The 22,596-nt window shown below is 41.6% G+C and overlaps 1 protein-coding gene across 1 annotated transcript in view; it reads right to left on the reverse strand.

Annotated features, from left to right (window-relative positions):
• Nucleotides 1–22,596, reverse strand: part of SH3RF3 (SH3 domain containing ring finger 3) — a 588,334-nt gene that overhangs the window by 268,248 nt on the left and 297,490 nt on the right. Inside the window, exon 2 of the mRNA XM_006883820.1 lies at nucleotides 3,586–3,861. Within this exon, the coding sequence (XP_006883882.1) occupies nucleotides 3,586–3,861 (276 nt within the window). The remainder of the gene's footprint in view (nucleotides 1–3,585; nucleotides 3,862–22,596) is intronic.

Consider the following 22,596-nt stretch of genomic DNA (forward strand, 5'->3'; position numbering starts at 1 on the left):
AACAACAACAACAACAACAACACAGTCCAACTAAAAGGCAGCTCGGATAGCCTAGTGGTAAGAAGTTGTACTGAAATCTCCAAGGGAAGGACCGGCAATCTCCTCCCATGCAATTCACTGCCTCTGAAAATATACTGGAGAGTTGGCTATGAGTTGGTTCTGGCTAGATGGTACACAACACCACCACTTTAACTAAGGGAGCTCTGGTCGCCTAGAGTGTAGGAAATTATGCTGGTAACTCCGAACACAGTTCTTTGGAAGTTCTAATACACCCCCACCAGTTCTGTGGGAGAAAGATGGGCAATCTCCTCCTGTGTGATTTACATGGTTGGAAACCTAAGGGAGGGCCAGTTATGAGTCAGTTCCAACTCAATGGCAGTGAGGCTCTGTTACTGTTATTAGTCTACCTCTTAGGTGGTTTGATAGTTCCTTACTCGCTGGAATTACCTTTGTGTCCCTGTTCACCATTACATGTAAATAGCATAGTACCCAGAACAGAGTTAGGGTTTTTATACTCGACAAATGGGCCAAATGCCCTTCTCTTGCCCAATGAGTTCAGTTCTTCACATACAGAAGGTAGCGTGTTCTAAGCATAGGTTTGCACAACAGTAAGCAGTGTTCTGGTGGTGGTAGGATTGGCAGAAGAAGTTGTCCTTGCTTGCCTAAGAGGTTCTGAATATCTGGTCCCTTTTAGTGAAAAACAAGTTCCTCTGAGGCCAGGAGGGATTCTTACTATAGAACTACCTTGATGAGCTTGACTTTGTATCACAGGAATCAACTGAGCTAGGAAGAATCTGGTGGTGTAACAAGGAAAAGAAAGACTCCTTGGAATCTAACCTGAGAAATGAAAGGGTAGTAGGAGCCGTCGCTCTCGGTCACAAGTCACAAAACACAGACAACCACGGTCCTCAGGGAGTCCTTCTCTCTCAGGAGGGTTCTCAAGAATCCATTCAGCAGAGAAGTGAGCAAGGCTGGTGTTCCATCTACCTGATAAATCATAACCCCCTGGCAGCCTGCCATGCTGGCCCTGGCACAAAGAAAGAGAGGTGCCTCACTGCTGGCTTCCTAGGAAGCTCCATCAGCCAGATGACAATCGAAATTAGCATCAGAACACCTTGATGAAAGGAAGGAAGAAAGAGTTGAATCTCTGAATGGAAAATAGATTATTCACTGTCAGGCTGAACAATGGAACAAGACATAAATAGCAGACGTGAGCAGGCTCGGCACTGGCAGCGCTGCAGGGAGCCCGGGCTGCAGACTTCATGCCAGGAGCTCGGATTGCAGCGCAGCGGATGCACGTGTGAGCAAGAGCCCAAGAGAACAATGTAATCGTTCTGGGAGTCACCAATATTCTCTTTTCCATCTTAAAATTATGCTAGTTCCTTTTTACTTTCTAAGTCACATTTTCTGGTTTGAGTCTAATTAGGCTGCAGTTTAAAATCACCTGGACAGACAAATTTTGTCCCAAACTGGATATGGTGTTTCTACAGCCATACTGATGGGCCAGACTGTGACAGGCCAAATCTACAAAGAATAGATGGCTGTTCAATGCCTGGCTGTGAGAGAGAAAGAACAGCCCTGACCTCTTGGAATCTGAGGTATTTGAGGGCCTGATTTTAAGGAATGGTTCCCCGTACAAGAACGTTAAAGAGCTTAGGTTTATGGTCAGAGATCTGAGTTAGAATTCTAGCTACTACTTACAGCTCTGAGTGTGCACAAGAAAGAGAGAGAGAGATAGGAGCAGGGCTAGCGAGGGAGAGAGCGGGGGGCTGGGCTCATGGGACGTAAGGAGAGTCAGAGGACAGGGGAGAGAGGATAGCATTACATTTTTAAGCTTTGATTCTATCACAGAGAACACAGAATTCTACTTACTTCCTCAGAACCTTGGACAGTTAGGATGATAAAGTGAGAGTGTGTAAAGCACTCGGCACAGTTTGGTATTTGACAGATGATTAATAAATGGTAACTGCTATTATTGCCATAAAGGAATGGGACCATCAATGCTTAAGCCTTCGCCTCTCTTGTCCTTAACTCTTCATAACCTCAGAGAGCCAGTATGGCCTGAAACCAGGCTCTTCTACATATTCCACTCAACTCACTTTAACTTCATATATCTTACTGCCTTTGAATGGAGTAAATTCTGACACATGGATACCTTCCATTATTGAGGAAAGGAGATTGCCCATCTTTCTCTACTGATGGATTTGAACTGCTGACCTTTGGTTAGCAGCCCAGCATACTACGGCGCTAGGGGTCCTAGGGTAACTCACATCAGATAAAGCACATTACTTTGTTACCAACCATTGTTCCTCTTGACACGTCTGAGGTAGTTTAAAGTGTTCTAAATACATGGTCTTTGCAATTACTTGCTATGCATCAGAGCTGGACAATGACTAGGGATGACAGAAGAAGAGTTTATGCCTTTGAGCTGTGGTGTTGGAGAAGAGTATTGAAAATACCATTGCCTGCTAGGAGAACAAACAAGTTTGTCCTGGAGAGGGTGAAGCCAGGCTGCTCCTTGGAGGCAAGGATTCTGAAGCTTTGTCTGACATACTTTGGACATGCTGCAAGGAGGGACCAGTCCTTGGAGAAGGACATCATGCTTGTGAGATTGGAGGGACAGCACAGTAGAGGACGACCCTCAATGAGATGGACTGATTCAATCACTGGGGTGACGGGGGTAGATATGTCAGAGACAGTAAGATTGGCACAGGAGAAAGCAGGGTTTAGGGCTGTTGTACATAGGGTTGCTATTAGTCACAGACAACTCGATGACACATAGCAACAACAACAACAAATACATGTTGTTCCAACCTACCTCTGGTCTTCTTAGAAGGTGGATCTAGGACCACAGTGATTTCTGGGTCAGACTAGCTACTTCGCTGTAAGCTGGATGGGCTCTTCACAGAAACTTCCTCTCACAGAACTCGTGGGGTTCTTTATTGCACTATGATTGAGTTATGGTTTAGAAACTGGAGGGTAATCTCCACGACTCAGCTTAATGGAGAGACCTGCTATTAATGCTTATAGTGGTTCACGTTTTTCAACCCTTTACTAGTAAGGTGTTTCGTTCTTGAGTGGAGCCTTGTTAGGTTATGTGTCATCTCATTTCATTCATAAAAAACAAAACAAACTGCCTCACGAGGCAGGTAATGCCCATGCTTCTCCTGGTATCTCTACCTACTGTGGCACCAAACTGAGCCCACTGCCTGTAAGTGGATTCCAATTCACGGCCACCCTGTGGGATAGAACTGCCGAGGGCGTTTCCAAGGCTGTGTATCTTTATATGAGCATAAGATGCCCCCGAGAAGCCTGTGGGTTTGTACTGTCAATCTTCTGGACAGCAGGTGGTGCCTTAGCCACATAACCTCCAGAATTCCTTTATTGTTAAATAATTTGCCCAAAGTGCCCAAGAGGAGCCAGAACCCAAATCTTGAAGACCCAGCCCAAACACCCATATTCTTAACCTCAAGGCATTTTCTCTGGCTGAGAAAAGGAGTGACTGAGATATGTTCATGAAGGGTGTAAGGGGCTCATGAGAACCAAAGACAGGAAAGATACATGCCAAACACTGTTTCACTTTACCTTGGTGAAGGTCAGACAGTCCTTGTCTTGGTCTTTGTCTTTGATCTCAAAATCATAAAGTGCTTTGCCCTGGGGTGGGGCCTGCGGCAAGGGCCGGAGGCACTGGATGTAGCTGGCAGGGAGGAAGCCGTGGTTGCCGTTGAGTTCGCCATGGTACCAATTCTCGTCCACTTTGCGCCGCAGGATGATGATGTCTCCCTTGTTAAACTTGAGGTCGCCAGGCTCTTTCCCCTCATAGTTGTAGAGGGCTTTTCCATAGGGAAGTTGGGAAATATTCTGAAAACAAAATAAAACACCTGGTTACTTCATATTAACTCCCCACGGCGTGAGGTTTCATTTGCTCTGATGAGCTGAAGATTTTCCAAGTGGTTTTCTGTTGCTTGAAAACCCTGGGGTGGTGCAGAAAGTTAAATGCACTAAGAGGCTAACCCAAAAGTTGTAGGTTTGAGTTCACCTGGAAACCTTGTGGCCTCGTTATGAAAAAACCAGTTATCGTAAACTTTATGGAGCACATTTCTATTCTGATGTACATGGCGGGATCATGAGTCAGAATAAACTCTACAGCAACTGTATGTACAGGTTATTTTCTGCTGATGAGAGCCTGTACCAACAGTGGAAGAAATTTCCTATTCCAAGAGTCCAGAATCTTCATGACCTAGCAGAGATAAGAAGGTCTACATGATTGCTAAGATATAAGGGCTTCCTTTATAGATGAGGAAATGAAGTACAAAGAAATAAAGTAGGCTGTTCAAATCCCCACATAGTTCAGTGTGGTAAGGCCATGTGATAGACTGAATTGCATGTTCCAAAAAGGTATAGTGAAATCTTAACTCCTGTACCTATGAGTGGGACTCTGTTTGGAAATAAAGTTTTATTTTATGTCAATGAGGATGGACTGGAGTAGGTTGCTCCTAAACCTAACGAGCACAGAGTAATAGACACAGGAGAAGTCAGATATCGTGTGAACAACAGAGCCAGATGTATGTACAAGCTCAGAAGTGTCAATTGATAGCAATTACTAGAAGCCGCGCTGCAACCCCGAAGGCATGCTGTTTAAATCCACCAGCTGCTGTGTGGGAGAAGGATGAGCAATCTCCTCTCATGTGTTCTGCTGCCTCTGAAAACCCCCTGAAGGGTCAGCTATGGGTCTGTTCCAACCCCAAGATACCACTAACAGGAAAAGAGATACAGAAAGATTTTCTGCCAGAATTAACTCTGAGTTCAGAGTTTTAGAAGCCTGAACTCTTAGGAAACACATGTCTGTTTTTCAAAGCCACCTTCAATATGATTTTGTTGTTGTTGTTGCTGCTGTTCTTGTTGTTACAACAGCATTTCAAAACTAAGACTAATAGAGTCAAGAGTCTAAGTTCTGGGATAGTCTTACCCACTAGTCTAATGTTGAATTCCATTAGATGATGCTTCTTAAGTCAGTCTGAAGAGTAGCAGAATTTTCAACAATAAAACTTACTGTCTCCTAAACCTTCACAAAATATGTATTAAAGAGGTTTCCCAGTTGTGGTAGGATAACCGCATTGACAGTGATGTACCCGTTCCACTGACCTACTCTCAGTAACACACATTATGACGTCCAGGACCAAAGAGACAATTTAACTGCAGGATGCAGTGCCGTCAAGTGTCCACCTAAAGATTTTCCAAGGCCCGTGGTGTCCAATGTACTAAAAGTTCTAAAGGTTGTTCACAGCTATTGTAGACCCAAGCATGACATAACTTTTTCTTGCATACAGAAGTCTGGTCTAGAACTTTTGTTCAAGAGCATAAAACACTATCCTTTTAATATTGTGGAACGCTCCTGTCATGTCCCCAAAGGCAATCCAAAAGCCAATGCCAACTCTGGCCTCAAACAGTGACTAGAGCTGAAATCCAGATAGAATTTATAACAATCTTCTGGATTTCCAGTAGTAAATAATCCTATGGAAAAACTTGACAACTTCTCTGATGTGTTCATCCACCTCCTACGTTTCTCTAATGGGCACTGATCACAAAAAATAATGACCAATGGGATATATTTTCCTTAAGGGCAGTCAACACCCACTCAGCTGAGTAAGGGTTGCCAAAGGCCAATTCTGTGCCAGATGAAAACCAAAAAAGCCTTAACCATTGTCCCTTTGTCAATACTCAACAATTTTCCTACCAGAAACCACATTTTCTCACTAGGACTGCATATGCCAAAGATTTCTTTAGTATTTTAATCAATCAATAGAGACACAAAAGCCCGAAGCACTCATACATTGAAAAACTCTTTAGAGAGGACTTAATAATATGTTGGCAACTCAATCACTCTACATTTATGTTTCAGCAACGTCAAATGACAGCAGTTAAGAGAGACCCTGCTGGCAAATTGACAAACAGCAACCACTAACCAATTAAATAGTAACACCAGAGGATTTTTCATTGCAGAACTCGATGAGAAGAAAAAAAATCCATTTGTTTCCAATAACACTCATCCTGGACAGCTTTGTACTGTAAGTACAATACACTGTAAGAGGCTCCAATTTTACAGAGCTAAGGAAAAGGGACATTTTGCAACACAAGTACTCTGATCTGAAAAGAATGGATGAGCGTGTTGGCTGGCTATGTGCATTCCACTACCACGTAAGACCCATTGACAGTGAGGGATTCTACACAAGGACAATTTTGCTTCCAACCCCTCTCCAGGGGACATTTGGCAACGCCTCAAGGTATTTTCCATTGGCACAACTGGGATGGAAGTGGAGTGAGAAGCTGGACTTTATGAAGAGGAATGTGGAATCTGGATCAGAGGGAGACTCATCAATGGCCTGCGTTAGGCAGAGGACACAACCTTGCTTGCTGAGAGTGCGAGAGTGCGAGGGACTTGAAATCCTTGCTATCGAAGACCAGCAGGATCAAGGGATGCGGTGAAATATCCTTTAATCCCTCTGTGATTGCTGCTTCTTTTCCAAATGATTGGACTGCTTGCTCACCGTCTCTGCCTGGATGTCCCACAAGCACAGTGAAACCACAGCTACTCTCTGAAGCCCCCCATCCTGTATACGTCATCCTCGTCATGGACTTCCTACGTAGCTGCTAAGCAAGCACCGTCAGTTGTCCCTGTGCCCACTCCCTCCCTAAATCCCATAATCTGTCATCACATCCTATTGATTGTACATCTGAAATCTAACCAGTAGGCCCTCTGTCCACTGCTATGGTTTTATCTTTCATCACCTCTTGCCTAAACTATTGCAAATCTCTATTATTTCAAGTTCAGGTCGAGTCAGCCCACTTTGATGATAGATGCTAAAGCATAGCTGACACTACCATGTCACTGTTTGTAAATTTCCAAAGTCCTCAGAGGGGGATCCAAGAGTCTCAACCTGGCATTCAAGGGTCCTCCAAGCTAGCATGAGTTACCTCTTTCCATTCATCTTTATCCCAACTCCTCATATCATATCCTAGGTGGGCAGCAGCCTCTTTCACAAAAAGTTTGTGTTTTGGAACTTCAGGGTTGTTGCAAGAATGGCTTCCATGGTAGACTAAGCTCCAGCACTACGTCCTCTGTTCTCCTCTCTTCCTCCAAAGCTGCATTCTGTAAAGATCTCTACTCTACTACTCCTCCCACCGCATGGTTGTTGTGGTCATGGTTGTTATGTGCCATTGAGTTGCTCTGAACCCTGTCCTATCCTGAGCCAATCTCATTGCCTCTGACACACCTGTCCCTATTATCCCAGTCACTACGTCAATCCATCTCATCCAGGCCTCTCCTCTGCTGTCCCTCCACCCTCCCGAGCATGATGTCCTTCTCTAAGGCCTGTTCCCTCTTGACCACATGCCTAAAGTATGTGTGACAGAGCTTCAAGATCCTTGCCTCCAGAGAACTTCTTGGTTTCACCCTCTCCAGGGCAAACCTGTCTGTTCTTTTGGCAGTGCATGGCATATATGTTCAGTGCTCTTCTCCAGAACCACAACTCAAAGGCATCAATTCTTCATCTGCATTAAACTGAAGCTCTCAGAATAGGTCTCTAGAACCCAGACATATAATTAGTGCCTGATACATCCTCACTAATGGAAACAAGCTAAGGCTATTCCCAAGACAAGAGCAAGAAGGGGATGGGGAGCAGTAGAGAAATTGGGGGGGGAAGGCAAGCATGACATTGTTATCTCATATGTACCAATGTGCTTTATACAGTTTTAGGAAAAAGAATGCCAGGCAGTGCTCCACTTGGAGGAGCAAAGACAGTTACTAAGCCATAGAGTGGAGACGGGGACAGGTGTCTCCTGAAGCAGCAGGGGCAGTGTGTGGCCTCTGCTCGTCCCTGATCACCTCTCCTCAGGCTGAGAAGGTCAGAGCCAAGTGGCCAGATGTAGGGCTTAGATCAAGAAACAAACATCGGAGCTCATTTCAGTTATAGGGAGGGAGTACATATTGTCAGCAACAGCTGGTGGGCAATGAGAAGGTTAAGAGGTGAGAGAAGGAAAACAGAGAAGGCAAGGGGAAAATGAAGGGATAGTAAAAGAGACAGAGATCCATGACTCTAACCCCTTCCCAAACTATCTAAGAGCCAGCGATTACAGGGCAGGAGTGGAGAGAAGTAACAAACTATTTTCAGAGGCTGGACACATTTCTGAGGGCAAAAAGAAAATGAAGGGAGTTTATGCAGGAGAAACTGGTTATTACTGTTAGGAAATGCTAAATAACGGTGACACTTAGCACCTCCACAGAGCCTTTCATCTTCAAAGCCTCTATAAGTATGAACTAATTAGCCCACAAAGCAGGCCTTCAGGCAGGTGAACGCTTTTATGGGGAGGGGAGACTTGGGCACTTTTTAACAACAGCAACCTAGAGAACTGCTGAAATCTAAGCTCTCCACATCCAAGTCTAAGAAAATTGACCAGGTTCCTCTGGATTGCATTTCCTTTCTGCCGACAGAAGTGTTTACTGATAGCCTTTCTCACATTGTGGCTTCCCGGTTGGAGGGATTGATTGTATTCAAAGACTGCCACTAAGCCACCATTGTATGGGCGCCAGACATTAAGGAAAAGAAATAAAAGCAAAAGAGAAAAATACATCTGGGATGCCTATAGGATAATTAACATCAACCACCACTGCAAGGCATTAATAATAATTAAAACTTATAATGTCAATTTCATGGCTCATTACTCAGATGTATCACACAAATCTTACTCTGGGTTTAATGTCCTACCCCGTGGAGAGATGGGTGCTCACGCATGCACAGCACGCCATTTCCATCTTCTACTGGGATCAAATAAGGCAGTGGGCTTTGACAAATGTGTTTCCATTAGGCCAAACTGCTGGCAAGGTTCTAAATCACACTGGCTCTGCTCTGACTGAGGGCAGGCACTGGGGTTCACGTGCGGCCATGTGGAGGTGGAGGCCCAGAGCCCAGGTAGGATGGTGAAATGATCCAGGACAAGATCTTACCTTTTCAAGTCTCCAGAACTAGAGGAACTTAGATGATTGTTTCAAGAACATACTTACATTTAGACCTTAACTACTAAACCAAGTCTCTTATTCAGTCTCTTTTGCCAGCATCTTTTCTTTTAAGACTTGGCATATAGCTAATGCATCATGGGACTGTAAGTTCCAAGAGGACAAATACTGTGCCTGGACTATTTGGTTGGCTGTGGGTTTGTTTTGTTTTGTTTTGGCTATTGTAACCTTAATTCCTTGCCCAGACTTTAAATAAGTTTTGCACCAGTGAATGAATGAATATACGGGTTTGCAAACAATTCTGGAATTACAACTCTGAGGAAGAGCTTTTGGCTGTAAGAATTTTCCCTAACCTATTCTTTTCCCTAAGGTCTGGGATTCAGTGTTCGTGTAGCTAACGTCCTGTTGCTAACTGGGACTGAGTGTCAGTGAAGGGGAAAAATTCCAGTGATTACTAAGTGAGATGGAGGGAATAGAGCTGGAAGAATCAGCCTGAGTGAAAAAATGGCCCAGAGACTGGCAAGTAAGTGTCCCTGTCTCACGACCTATCTAGCACATTGTACAGGATGAAGAGTTCATAAATGGCAGAGAAACCAGCATAGCATGTCCCAGGAGTGGTCACGTAGGTCACCAAAACCAAAAATCCAAAGCTACCATCACCAGTCTATTTCTACTCATGGCAACTCGCCATTAGGTTTCTGGGCTCTAAATCTTAGTGGGAGCAGATTGCCTTATCTTTTTCCTATGGAGCAGTTCTTCGATTTGAATTGCCAAATGTCTGGAGAGTAATCTGAGAGAGAATAACATATAAGACATTATGTCACCAAAGCTCCTGAATAGACCACAGAGAAGGAGTTTTACCTAACTGGAAATAATTAAGCATTGTAGGGTCGGTGAATATAGCTAAACAAATAAACAAAACTCAACCAGCGGCCTTGATTCATAGAGTGTTCTTGGCTGTCATTTTCACAGAAGCAGCTTTCTCTTCCTTCTTCCATGGAGCCACTATGTTTGAACCATCAAACTGTAGGTTAATAGTGAGCAGAGACATTTCTGCCACAGGGGATCTGATCACCGTGGTAGAAGCCGCTGATTGTGCCCCGTCCCCCAGATACCCTCACTTCTTTTGTTGAAAACAGTTCAGGTAATAACTGACATAAGATCATCAATCTATTGTGCTCTAGACGCCCCTTGTAGCTAAGCCTGGCAGTCCATTGATAAAGGCAGAGGTCCTCTTAAGGTTCAAATCCACCAGTGACTCTGAGGAAGAATAATGAGCAATCTCCTTCCATGTGATTCAATCTCAGAAACCCCAATGGAGAGTCAAATATGAGCGTTCCAACTCAACAGCAGTAAGCTGAACGAGGTCTTTTTGTTGTTGGGTTTTTGTTTGTTTTTGTCTTTTTTAATGCAAACAAGAATGATGTATGTGAATTCAGAGCCTTGTTTCATAATGCATTTTATAAGGAAATTCTACTTCTCTGTGTTGCTCCCCACATATTGAGGTGCCAGATGTGATGGTGGGGGTGAACTGGCTTTTTTCACACAATGATTATGCCTGGAGCAACAAGAAGGCGGGAATATAGGTCCCTGAATGAGTGGAAAACCCTCCCTCATGCCTCTCAGGGCAGAGAGGAGGAGCATGGAAAATTGGTAAAAGAAAGTAAAATCTGGTAAGTCAATTCCCTACAAACAACACACCTTATACGATCCAGGAAATTCACTTTACTGGTGTGAAAAACAATGTATATGAACTTTGTAAGTAAACCAGTATAAAAAATGTATATAAAATATTACTTTCAATTTAAAACAATATATGTTTAACAGGAATACTCTCAGATGCAGAATATATTAAAAATGACTTGATGTTTGGTATTACTGTTAGGCGCTGTCGAGTTGAGTACGACTCATAGTGATCCAAAAACAATAGACTTCAACCCTGTGCTATCCTGTGCCATCCTCATCAGCTCTGATACTTGAGCCCATTGCTGTAGTCACTGTGAGTATCCATCTTACTGAAGGTCATCCTCTTTTCTGCTGAACCCCACTTACTATAATTAATGTATTTAACCTGAGTGTCTCTGCCTTCTCATATATAGATTTGGTCTATGATGAAGTTTTTTCTGTATCACTCCAGTCTGTGGGTCCCTGGGTTTTGGGGTTTTTTGTTTTGTTTTTTTTTTTGTGTTGTTGTTGTTTTGGGGGGTGTTGGGTTTTGGTTTTATAGCTATTCCAAGTTTTCTCTTTGCTTTTTCTCATTAAAAGCTACCCAAAGATGCCCAGCTCTTGAATCTTTCCCTCTGTTATTGTGATAGATTTTCTAGTCTTTGTATTTGCACATTCATTCTTCCAAGAATGTATAAAACAGTATGTCACAGTATGTCAGACATTGCCCAGGAATCTAGACTCAAAAGTCAAAGTCATTGCTGTGGAGTCAGAACTGAGCAGACCTTCCAGTGGATTCTCAGAGGCTGTAAGTCACGTAAGAGGAGACTGCCCACTTTGCTTTCACAGAGCAGTTGCTGTATTTGGATCTATTTGCGAGTTGGCTGTGTAACTCCTTGCCACATCTCACCCACTCACCCACCAGAGCTCTCTGGAGTCTAGACTGCTGTTGTTGTTATGTGCCGTCGAGGTGCTTGTGACTGAGTGACCCTAAGTACAAGAGCCCTAAACCCTGCTCTATCCTGTGCTAACCTCATTGTCTCCAAAACACTTACTCCCACTACCCCAATCACTGAATCGATCCATCTCTTCGAGGGTCTTCCTCTCCTGCACTGTCCATTCACTCTCCCAAACATGATGTCCCTCTCCAAGGACTGTTCCCTCCTTGTAACGTGCCCAGAGTATGTCAGATGAAGCTTCAGAATCCTTGCCTCCAAGGAGCAGCCTGGCTTCACCCTCTCGAGGACAAACCTGTTTGTTCTCCTAGCAGTCCATGTATATTCAATACTCTTCTCCAGCACCACAGCTCTAAGGCTCAATTAGTTTTCTATCATTCCTAGCCATTGTCCAACTCTCCAATGCATAGCATGCAATTGCGAAGATTATAGGCGCACCTTAGTCTCCAGCCTGATGTTGTTGCTCTTCAGTACTTTAGAGAGGTCCCTGACAGATGACTTTCCGAGTGCAATTTGAGTCTAGACTACAGAAGCAAATAATACATAAATGAGTCCTTGTGGTGCAAACAGTTAAATGCTATTAGATGAAAGGTTGGCAGTTCAAACCCACCAGAAGCTCCTCAGGGGAAAGACTTGGTGATCTGCCTCAAAGTTTAACCAACCTAAGTCAAACCCTCTCTCACCAAGTCTATAACAACTCATAGTGATCCTCTACTAGGGTTCTCAGGCTGTAAGTTTTTTTGTTTTGTTTTGTTTTTGTTTTTAGGATGTAAGTTTTAATGAGAAGAAATTGGTATTTCTCCTGTGGATTTGAACCCATGGAGATGTGCAGACTTTTGTTTAGTGGTACAACACACCACTACCACCAGTGCATCTTAAAGATTATTGTTGTTATTGTAATATGCTGTTGAGTCATCTATGATTTAGAGCGAACCTAGAGTGACCCTATGAACCTTGCCCTATCCCAAGACAGCCTCACCATTGATCTCACAGCATAGGAAATCCTACAGTGCTGTTCCACTCTGTCCCACGGAGTAGTCACTATTAGTAGAAATTAACTCAAAGTGAACAAGACACATTTTTTTTTTACCTTCAGCAGGTCACCAAACAAAGGGCCCAGCAGTCATTAAAATCATAATAGAAAGAAAAAAACAAAAAGAAGAATGTACAACTTGCTCCTAACACAGGATGAAGAGCCGCCACTCCGCCACTCTGCTGCTGTGGTGAGAGGTGACAGTGAAGCTGTGACCTGTCTACAACAAAGGTCCGTGCTCAGCAGAGCAGAATGTATCAGTAAGCTTAGTGAAGACTTCAAAGCCACTTGCCCTTTTTTTTGTTTTTGCCTTTGAACTTGCCCCAGACTTTGTCAAAGGGCCACATCTCAAGTCTGCCTGCCTGTGAGTCGAATCTCAGAAGTTAGTGGTGGTTTGCTAGAGAGTGATTTGGCTTCACTTGCCATTCTGAACAGTTAGGCTTTAATGAAGGCTGCATTTCACCTTGGAAACATCTGGTGACTTAGGGCTGGATGGAGTCATTTGTACGTGGAATGCGTAAAGCACTGTGGATCCCTCCAGATGAAAGGTGCTATATAAAGCTATGTCATTATTATGCCATATAAGGAATATGGCACTTCAAACCTCTTCTCAAATTAGCCTATGCAACTTTATAATAAAACCATCATGACATAAAAATAAACGGTTTTTTTTTCAAAACAACATTTCCTCTTCTCTTGAAGTTTAAAAAAAAACCCACCAAAAAACAAAAACATAATTCACCCAACTAAGGACATAAAGCTGCTAAGCCACTCACATGTCACCCTGGAAAGAGGAGAGGCATCCAGACCATGTGTAGTCTAACAAAGGGAAAGGCAAGATCCAAATTAAGGGCATTTGAAAGCTGACTGAGAAACCATTCTTTTTTTTTTAAAAAATTTCCATTCTTTCATTGTTGCACACTTTTCTCCCTGCCCACTGCTCCCCCTAAGTTTGCTTTTCTCTTTGAAAAGAAAAAAAAAAAGAAATTCTTTCATTATTATACAATCCCCTGTCCAGTCCACTGTACTATGCAGCTTTCATTCTGAACTCTTGTCATGACAATAATACCTAATCATATACTCCTCCTAAACAGTTCTCTCCCTCAACTGTTTTAGAATACATTATTTATCCCCTCTTAGATTTCCCTTCAACCTCAATGTCAGTCCCTCTTTACAACAGAGGCACACTATGCAGTATTTATTCTCTTGTGACTGAGATATTTCACTCAGCATAATGTCCTCCAGGCTCACTCATTTTGTATAATATTTCATGAGTTCCTTGTTTTTCAATGCAGCATAGTATTCCATTGTGTGAATATACCACAGCTTGAGAAACCATTCTTAAAACCAAGTTTCACACGGAAATGAAATAGCTCAGTTTGGAAGGGTGTTTTATTTTTTTCCTGTTTGAAGAAGGTTTTTATGGTCAAACATAATGGAATGATGGATAGTGAAGACAATCTCGTTGGAAGCCAGACTCCCACTCACAGACACACATGCACACACACAGACACACTAACAGATTGATCCCTGGCTCAATACTCATTTATACAAGGATCCAAGGTAACTGATATGCTCCCATAAATGAATCTCTTGTTAGAAGTCCTCAAGCTGACTGCAGCTCACACCCACCCTATGAACAGCTGATCTGAACCTTGCTCTAGTCTGTACCATCCTAAGGGTATCAAACACTCGGGATCCCATTATTAGTCACTGCGTCAACCCACCTGCTGAGGTCTTCCTCTCATTCTCTTACCTTCCACATTTCCTAGTGTTGTGTCTTTTTCAGAAGATTGGCCCCTCCTTACAACATGTCCAAAGTGTGCGGGATGGAGTTTCATCATCCTTGCCTCTTAGGAGCACCCTACCTCTTTCAAAACAGAATTGCTTATTCTTTCAGTAGTCGAGGGGATATCCAGCATTCTTCACCAACACAGTATGTTGAACTGAATATCAGAACTGTCTGTTACCAAACAAGAGGACAACCATTGTGTGTTCCTATCTGCTTTACCTACTCCTTATGAGAGAAGACAAAATGAGCTATGGAACAACAAAGAATGAGAAATGAGGATGAGAAGTGTCCATGAAATGGGACAGGTCGGAACTAATTACACTAAAGGTACAAAAACCAAGACTCCCTCATAGAAATTCAGCAGGTGTCCGGACAGTGCTGTGTGCACCATTCGGCCCAGCAAAGGGTGAAGGCAAGAAGAGTTACAGGAACTGCAAATAAGGCAAACTATCACACAAAAGGTGGGTGCTGAAAGGCATGACAGGAAACCCTAACAAAGCATGAAATGGGATCCTTTCACTGAAATTAAAATGTAGACATCTGAAGTGAAGACAAGTAACTTGCCTTTCTACTCCCGGTTGGTTAGACAGAACTTAACTGTTCAAATGACAGGCTGAAGGTGCGGGGGCAGAAATACGAGGAACTCGAGTTTAATTACCACCTCTGCTTCCATATCACATTTCACGATGCTCTAGAACCAGGGCTGCCCTGTCATGAGCCCCCACAGCTAAAGGACTTCACTTACCTGTGCTCCTTCGTTCAACTAACACATCTCTGTCTCTATTTTAATAAAAAAAAGTTGAAAGAAAGTGATAAAATGAGCTTTCTAACCCTCTAGGAAAGTTTCCTGTTCTACATCAGCATACTTTGTGTTCTATTGACACAATCACAGCACCCCACAGACCTTCGTTCACCTCATTGCCTTGCTCATGCCCTAAAGCCTGGAACAAATCCTGCTCTGCCGTATGAAAGAGGGGCATGGCCCTCACTCTCTTCTCTTACCATCTGTCTCTGTGACCGTAAAGTACTCATGGGGCTGCCTGCAGGCCAGAGATCCCTCCTGCTCTGATAATTGTGAAATCTATTTCTTTGTGCAGTCTTTCAGGAACCTTCCCTAAAGTGTGGAGAAAGCTCTACATCTAGCCCATAAAGGAAATGAAAATTAATTTTGTTCTGATAATTATGAAAACATGAAATAATTATAATTGACTGAGAACACTTTAAGTCTAAGGTCGGTAGCCTTATGTCTGGGTCATTAGTAAGCGTTCATTCAGGGTTCAGGATGCCTCATTCAGGTTCTTGGACCCATCTTTAATACACCGCACAAAAACTGGCATGGATAGGTACAAAAAAGTGCTTAAACATAGATGTATGATCTCTCTCTCTCTCTCTCTCTCTCACACACACACACACACCCCAATAGTTGTTGATTAGACTGAGTAGAATTCTGCTCCACAACTATTTCCATGGCTGATTTTTCAGTGGTAGAAGACATCCAAATCTACAGAAACAAACTTCTTCAGAAACACCACAGGATGCACTAGAACTCCCAATCTTTCAGTAAGCAGCTATACTCAAATACTGTTTCTCAAACATACTTCACCCATTGACATAACTGAATTTCTCTTTCTGTAACCAGTAAGGAGATCATAGGATAAAATATCTAATATCAGCAGAGTTTAAAAGTGTGTAAACTACAGTCCTTGGGTCTACAAATTTAGTCTACCAGCTAGTTTTTTTTCTTTTTTTTATTTTATTAAATTTTATTGGTTTTAATGAACATTTATAGGGATTTTGGGTTTTCATTCCTTCATTGCTGCACCATTCTCTCTACCCTCCTCCCCAGTTTGTTCTTCTTCCCCTACCAGCTAGTTTTGTAAACAAAGTTTTATTGGCAAAGAACCCTTTTTGCAGATTGTCTATAGTTATTTTTACGCTATGACAGCAGAGCTGAGTAGTTAGCACTGAGACTGTATGGGTAGTAAACCCAAAAATGTCTACTATTTAGGCATTTAAAGAAAATTTCGTTCAGTGAGCCCTGGTTTAGATTGTCAAGGTTAATTATGGCCCAAAGTTAGATACTCACAGTTTCTCCCTCAATTCTGGCCAAAAGGGAAGGGCGACAGGGACCATCTGTGTAAATTTAGTGTCCATTACATTTAAGAGCAGACCGCTGGCATAAAAGCAGTGGTTTGGGAATTTGAAACAGCCCTGACTCTGTGGTGGCCTTGAAGTGTGGCTTGTGACAAAGTACCTTAATTCTCAGAGGCTTAGTTCCCTCATAAACTGGAGATAATCAAATCTGTCCTTCCATATTTCCTAGTAAAGCCAAGAGAGTAAAATTGATGATATGTAAAGAGCTTTTCATCTCCTAATGAAGAAGGTGCTATAAAAATGATTATCACAGACTGTTTGCTGAGGCAACAAAAACCCTAGGAACCTGAATGCCAGTGCTAGGAAAGGCAGAATTTTCTAAGCATAGAAATGGGCAATAATGACCTAGTAACTCTATATTAGAAACAAATTCAAGATAGTTTAGAGACAGGTTTGTGCCTTTCTAATTTGTCACTGTTTTGGATACCTAGCGTACTCTAGCATTTGATGGTTCAATAAATATGTTGAATAAAAGTAAAGTCAGCAACATTTATAGGACTAATAGAGAAATTTAACAAAACTATAGGACACAGATCAAAAACAAAAAACATTTGGATTTATATTGAACATCAGCAGTGAGAAAACAAAAATGGAAGTATGCAAACAATTGTATTTATAACAATATCTAAAAGAATCTAAAGGAAATCCCTCTGGCTAACAATGAGAAGAAGGGAAATTCTAGAACATTTAATTATGCTTATCATTTGCTACGTATCTGAGAGCTGAACAATGACTAAGTATGACAGAAGAATTAATGCCTTTGAGCTGTGGTGTTGGAAAAAAGTACTGAATATCCCATGGACAGCCAAAAGAATAAACAAATATGTCTTGGAGAAAGTGTAGTCAGGGTGCTCCTTGGAGACAAAGATGATAAAATCTGACATATTTTGGGCATGTTACTAGCAAAGGCTATTCCTTGGAGAGGGACAACATTCTTGGAAAGGTGGAGGGTCGGTGAAAAAGATGAATGCCCTCAACTATACGGATTGAGGCACAATGACTGCTGCGATGGGGTCACGTGTGTCTGGAAGTGTGAGGATGGCACAGGGATCAGATCTTTTTTTCATAGGGTCACTATGACTCATACTTGAATGGATGGACCTAACAACAACAACAACAACATACAAAATCTATACTTAGACCAAGAAGCTAGTGGTCTGAAAGGAGAAAGAGAACACTCCATACCTATTCACCCTGTATGCTGAGCAAATAATTTTAAAAGCTGGATTTTATGAAGAATAATGTGGCATCAGGTTTGCAGGAAGATTCATCAATAGCTTGTGCTATGGAGATAACATAACCTTGTTTACTGAAAGCAAAGAGGACTTGAGGTGCTTGCTGCAGAAGATCAAGGCCTTCAATATGGATTACACCTCAGCACCATGAAAACAAAGATCCTCAACCTTGGACCAACAGACAACATCATGATAGATGGAGAAATGATTGCTATTTTCACCAACTTCATCTTTCTTGGATTCACAATCAACACTCTGAGTACCAGCAGTCAGGAGATCAGGAAAGGTAAATATTTAGGAAAGTCTATTGTCAAGGACTTCTCCAAAGTCCAGAAGAAAACTTATGTCAGTTTATAGATTAACGTTCACCTGATTCAAGTTATAGTCTTTGCCATCACCTGCAATGCATATGAGAGCTGGACAATGAATAAGGATAAAATTGATGCCTTTGATTTGTGGTGTTAGAGAAGAGTACTGAATGTCTCATTGACTGACAAAAGAACAAACAGACCTGTCTTGGAGAAAGTACAGCCAGAGTGCCCTTTAGAGGCACGGATGGCAAAGTTTGACCTCATGTATTTTGAGCATGTGCTAGGAGATGGTATTTCTTGGAGAGGGATATAATGCTTGGGTCATGCTTGGGAAGGTCAGTGAAGGAGAGATAGAACTTCAACGAGACCGACTGATGCAGTGGCTACAGCAATGGACTCAAGTGTGTTAGAGATTGTGAGGATGGCACAGCACAGGACAGGGTTCAGATTTGTTGTTCATCGGGTAACAATGAGTTGTTCTTGACTTGACGGCACATAACAACAAAATACGAAATCTTTATTTATATCAAGAACCTGCCTAACAAAAGAATAAAATGCCTAAGAATAAACATTACTTATAAAAGTAATGGGTTATAAAAGACTTACACTAGGGCAACTAAAAACCACAGCGGAAAGAGGTTAAAAGCTTAAATGAATGGAAAGATGCTTCATGTTCATGAATTGGAAGACCTATTATTGTTGTCAGTAAAAGCAATCTATGTATTTAAAGAAATAACAATCAAAATCAAACAACTATCTTTATAAATACGGGGTGTGTGTGTGATCCCTAACTTTCTATAGATTAGTAAGAGGCCATGAACAGCTAAAACAAAGTGGAAAGAGAAGGGGAAAGAAAGGAATATAACACCTTCTCATTTTTAAACACCCCACAGATACAGTAATCCAAACAGCCTGAGACTGGCATAACAACATCTCCAAAACACCTTGCTGGCTAGTTGGATCTAACACAGGGCTGACATACTAGGTCTCTGAGACTGTAAATCACAGGAGAGGAGAGTGTCCACTAGAATAGAACTGAGACTCTAGAAACAAACATATCTATGAAATGAGTGTTAAATCTATTTGCTGAGAAGAGTTTGTTCAATAAATGATGTTGGGAAAATTGTGTTTTCATATGCAGAAAAAGGAAGCAGGCTCATGCCTCACACAATACACAAAACCAAACCAAAAGTTATTAAAGACCTAAATGCACTCATTAAAACCATAAAATTCTTAAGAGAACAAGCAGAGGAGTGCTGTCAGGAATAATTTTCAACAACAGATTATATGTATGATAATTAAAACCACAACAAAAAGCAAAAAATGACAAATAATTGGGACCACATAAAATTTAAAAGCTTTTGTTCATCAAAAGATTTTATTTAAAAAGTTGAATTACAAGAGGCTAATTGGGAGAATATCTTCAGAAACCACATATGAGGCAAGAATCCAATAACCAAAATGTATACAAAGTTTCCTCACCACAGGGCCAACAGTCAAGATTATGATAGATGGAGAAAGGATTGAAGCTGTCAGTGATTTTACCTTGCTTTGATCAATAATCAGCACCACTGGTACCAGCAGTCAGGAAATCAGGAGATGTATTCAAGTCTGCTTGTAAGAACCTCTCCAAGGTACTTAAGAGCAATGATGACAGCTGAAAGACTAAGGTGCACCTGGTTCAGGCTAAGGCCTTCTCAATCACATACTTCAAATCAAAGAGCTGGAAAATGAATAGGATGACAGAAGAATAATTGATGCCTTTGAGTCGTGGTGCTGGAGAAGAATATTGAATAGTTCACGGACTGCCAAAGTAATAAGCATATATGGTTTAGATAAAGTGTAGCTAGAGTATTCCTTGAAGGCAAAGATAGAGAAGCTTATCTTTCATACTTTGGACATTTGTTAGCTGAGGCTACTCCTCAGAAACAGATACCATGCTTGGAAAGACAGAAGGTCAGTGAAAGAGAGGAAGACATCCAATGATATGGGTTGACACCATGACTTCAGCAATGGATTCTAGTATATCAAAGATGACAAAGATGGCACAGTATATGGCAGGTTTCAGGCAGGCTGTTCATAAGGTCACTCTGAGTTGTACTTAATTCAATGACACCTAACAAAAACAACAGAAAAAGAAAAATAGCCATACATAAATGGCCAAGGAACCTGAATAGACACTTCACCAAAAGGAACGTTTCAATGGTCATTAAACAGTTTCCTCTTTAGCAACACATTTTCTAAAACTGGAATGATACAAAGATTACCATGGCCCCTGCAGAAATGGCCACCAAACACACTAAAAGACTCTCAGCATCATTAGTGATCAGAGAGATTCAAATAACAATCACAACATTTCACTCCCATGACTGTTAGTTGCCTTAAAGTCGACTGTGACTCATAGTATCCCTATAACAGAAGACGTAAACCCCACTCTATCCTGCCCCCATCTTCAGCATCTCTCCAGCCATTGGGTCAATTAATGTACAGCCAAATACTTCATGGGATTTGATTTCTTGGCTTTGAACTTTAGGGCCATATTTTCATGGGATAGCCTAGTTACTTGGCCTAATAACACGTTTTATGTTTATGTTTTACCTCCTAGTTTGTTGCAAACTTTCTAGGATCTTACAAGCATCTAACAGCAAGGTACTGGTACAATGACAGGAATACAGACCAATGGAACAAAGTTGAGAAACCAGATATAGATCCAGCTGTCTACAGTCAACTGATGTTTGACAAGGAAATAAAACTTACTAAATGGGAAATGACAACCTCGTCAACAAATAGTGCTGGTAAAACAGGTCTGCTACCTGGAGAAAGCTAGAATGGGAACCACATCTCACATCATACACAAAAATCAACTCAAGGTGGATCAGAGACCTTAGAGTTAAGTCTCAAAATATAAAGTTCATCAGAGACAAACTGGGATCAAGCTTAGACAGCCTAGTCTATGATATAAAGAGATTGCCAAATACTGCCAGAAATGCACAACCTGGAGAGGATAAAATTGATGAATGGGACCTTCTAAAGATTAAATCCCCGTGAGCATCAAAAACATTTTCCAACAGAGTGAAAAGAGGACCTCCTGAAAAGGAAAAAAAATCATTTAGCAATACCATTTCAAACAAGGGTCTCATATCAAAAGTTTACAGAATTATACAGGGTCTCCACAAGAAAAAGACTGATAACACAATTACAAAATGGGCAAAAGACATGGAAAGAATTTTCACAGAGGAAGATACTCAGCCAACAGACATATAAAGAAATGCTCAAAAAAAGAAAAATGCTCAAAATCACCGGCAATAAGAGAGTGCAAATAAAAACTACAGTGAGATACCATCTCACCCTAGTAGCAATGACAAAGTTTAACAGGACAGCAAGTAATGAATGTTGGAGAGGATGTGGCAAGATAGGAACTCTTTTATTTTGTTGGTGCGACTGAAAATGGTACAACCACTCCAGAAGGCAGTTTGATACTTCCTCAAAGAGTTGAACACAGAAATTCCATATGACCCAACTTTTCCACTGCTTGGAATATTCCCCGAGAGAATGAGAACTGAGGCTCAAGTGGTGACTTGTACACCAATGTTTATAGCAGCATTATTCACCATTGCAAGAACATGGAAACAGCTCAGATGTCCAACCACAATAAATGGATTGAGAAATTATGGTACAATGGAATACTATGCAGCACACAGGAGCAATGATTTTGTAAATCACTACTTTACTTGGGAAGGACTGGAAAGAATCATGCTAAATGAACTAACTTGGTCCCAAATGAACAAATATTGTATAAGACCATTATTGTAGAATGAGTATGAGGCTCCAAGGGGAAAGCAGGGGGCTGAGGATGGGAGTGGTGTTAATCATAGGGTTGCCCAATTTGATGGGTGGAAGGAGGGAAGGGTAACGGAAATGGGAATGACCCAGTGTGAAAAAGAATGTATATGAACTTTGTATATTAATCAATATATAATTTTTAAAAATTGGGGAAAAAATCCATCTAAACCACAATTGTTTTTGTTTTCCCTGGAGCAATAGAAGAAAGATTCAGGAATCCCAGGAGGATATGGAATGAGTAGCACGAACAACTGCTAACTTTACCATGAGATAAGAATTAGATGGTGTAGGCTATTAGTCTTGAACATGTTGATGTAAAATCTTGATCAAAAGGGGAAAATGAAGAATGGAAGTTTAAATGCCTAGACATTTTACATGGAGGGTGAAAAAAAACCACTATAAGTATTGCTCTAAGATAATATATAAAATTCAAACCAAAAATATGCCCTGAATTTATCTTGAAACAGAACAATAGTTTAATTGGGGGGGGGGAAAGAGTCTACCTTAAGCATTATGCTAGTTTAAGAGCTATCTGTATGCCAGATCTTTGATGGCCTAGTGGGTAAGGAACTGCACTTCCAGCCCAAAGGCACA

This window comes from Elephantulus edwardii, unplaced genomic scaffold (assembly GCF_000299155.1).
Source record: "Elephantulus edwardii isolate Elephantulus edwardi_28Jun2011 unplaced genomic scaffold, EleEdw1.0 scaffold00030, whole genome shotgun sequence".
Taxonomy (NCBI): Eukaryota; Metazoa; Chordata; class Mammalia; order Macroscelidea; family Macroscelididae; genus Elephantulus; species Elephantulus edwardii.